The sequence below is a fragment of the Fundulus heteroclitus genome, unplaced genomic scaffold (assembly GCF_011125445.2).
Source record: "Fundulus heteroclitus isolate FHET01 unplaced genomic scaffold, MU-UCD_Fhet_4.1 scaffold_145, whole genome shotgun sequence".
NCBI lineage: Eukaryota > Metazoa > Chordata > Actinopteri > Cyprinodontiformes > Fundulidae > Fundulus > Fundulus heteroclitus.
The window spans coordinates 94224-96318 of record NW_023396557.1 but is presented as its reverse complement, the minus strand read 5'-3'; the positions used below and the strand labels follow the sequence as shown (position 1 = coordinate 96318).

At 40.0% G+C, this 2095-nt stretch overlaps 1 protein-coding gene across 3 annotated transcripts in view; it reads left to right on the top strand.

Annotated features, from left to right (window-relative positions):
* LOC118558680 (butyrophilin-like protein 2) overlaps nucleotides 1-2095 on the top strand; it is a 55997-nt gene extending 53902 nt beyond the window's left edge. For all 3 annotated transcript variants that reach the window (XM_036129190.1, XM_036129192.1, XM_036129189.1), the window contains one exon: nucleotides 1647-2095. In XM_036129190.1, the coding sequence (XP_035985083.1) occupies nucleotides 1647-1678 (32 nt within the window). In that variant the 3' untranslated portion in view covers nucleotides 1679-2095. The remainder of the gene's footprint in view (nucleotides 1-1646) is intronic.

Sequence of the window (2095 nt, the reverse complement as noted above, 5' to 3'; positions counted from 1 at the left end):
TCGTCTACTACATGACAAAACGGGTGATTTAGAGCGTACTTTTACTTCGTTTATTTTTGGAATCTAAACAGTGCCTACGACTTGTTGTGCTCCCGGTTGCACACATAGGCATTCCAAATCGTTGGATGTACATTTCTGACGTTTACCGAAGGAGGAAGGACGAAGAAAGAAATGGATATTTTCAATGAAAAGAGCGCAGGCAGACACTCCCAATGTACTGGGGGAGCCATCATACTACGACAGAATTTGCAGTCTACACTTCATCTCCGGTAAATACAACTTAATTCTGCTCTAGTCATTGTTCTACTTAAATAGCGGCGGAGGGGAGGTGGCGATTGCTACACGGGCCAGAGAAGCGGCAGCAGCAGCAGCCATTGTCTGAAGCAGCAGCGGCTGCTGCTGCTTCAGACAACGGTTGTGGAGCAGGCAGCGGCTGCTGCGTAAACACTACACGGGCCGGAGAAGCCGCTGCTGCTGCTAGCTGCTGTAGCTGCTGTTGCTAGCATGCTACAGCCATGCATTTTCAATGCCGCTACAGCAGCTACAGCAGCTGCTGCTGCTATTTCGCCCCCGTTCACGGGCGCTAGTACTTCTGTGTTTACGCTGCAATGTCGCCGACACCGCCACCCATTTTAACAAGACAAAAAACACCTAAATAATCCGTAGTGAACCTTTTTTTTTTTAACCTACCGGGCGGGTCTTCCTCTGCTAAGACGCGGTCTGTGTCCGACGCCTCTTTGTGCTGTTGCACAAACATGTGTGAACAATATCCATCCATCCATTTTCTGACCCGCTTAATCCCTCATGGCGTCGCGGGCGTTGTGGAGCCTTTTTCCCGATATAAAATAATTGTAGCCGTCCAGTAGTTTCAGGGGCTTTCGTGCTCTCTCGTCTGTACTGGCCTGCCGTGTTTATAAGGCAGCTGTATGTCGCGGTAAGGAACCCTTGGCCAGCATTTCAAAGACTCGCTCCGTCCCTTCAGGCTTTTGCTGTGTAGATCTGGCAATCTGACACCATCAACCATCATCAACTTACTCTTAAAACGATCTTGTGATACGTTATCTAAAGAACAAAAATACGTGGAGAACTCGTCAGTTTCTCTGTTTGCGACGCCATTGTGTTCGCCTTTTGCCTACCAGTCCGGCGCGCATGCGCGAAAAACCCGCATCAAAACAATAACAATAAACTACCCTATAGACCTCACCTAATTTGATCTGTTTTATGTGGTGCTAGTAATTCAAATTGAACTAATTTTATGCAAATGGAGATTACCTTACCTTGTTAAAACATGATGATAACATCATGTGAAAAAATAATGTTTTAAGAATAATTATAAAAAAACAAAGGTTGTTTTTGAAGAATTGATCATTCACATTTTTTGCCTTTTATTCAATTTGAAACATGCACTCTGACTCTATTGATTAAATAATCAACTGTCTTGAAAGCTTCCAAAATACATCAGGGTGACTCTATTTTTCAAAATTCTCTCTCTGTATCTGTCTCTCTCTGTCTCTCTCGCTCTCTCTGTATATATATATATATATATATATATATATATATATATATATATATATATATATATATATATATAAAAATGTATATATATAAAACTTGATTTCAAGTAAAACGCACTCTACTTTTTGCAGGTCTGCAAAATGACCCGACCGGAGTGATTTGACCAAACAGATGACAAGACAACTAAAAGAGCTACAAGACAAAACAGAAGATGACAAGACCAATGATAGCATAAATCCTTTAAAACAAGCAAGATATAAGGATTCGCCAATGGGGTGATGTTTCTCAATAAGAAGAGTTGATATTCATGTTACATAATTTAGTGTTTAAGTAAAACAAAAAGAAAGTGTGATTTTAGGACATTTAAAAAGGTTGCCAGTGATGTGATGTCAAAGAAAAGTTACTGTGACCCAAATTAATTTTGCTCTTTGTGTTAAAACTTCAAGATTATAAAGCAAACTAAGATCATGCTGGCATTTGGTTTGTTTATCACACATTTGTTCACAAAGTGATATGTTTTATTGAAGAACATATTGTTAAAGTTTAAAATTGAAAGTAGTAAAATCTTTTTGTAAATGAA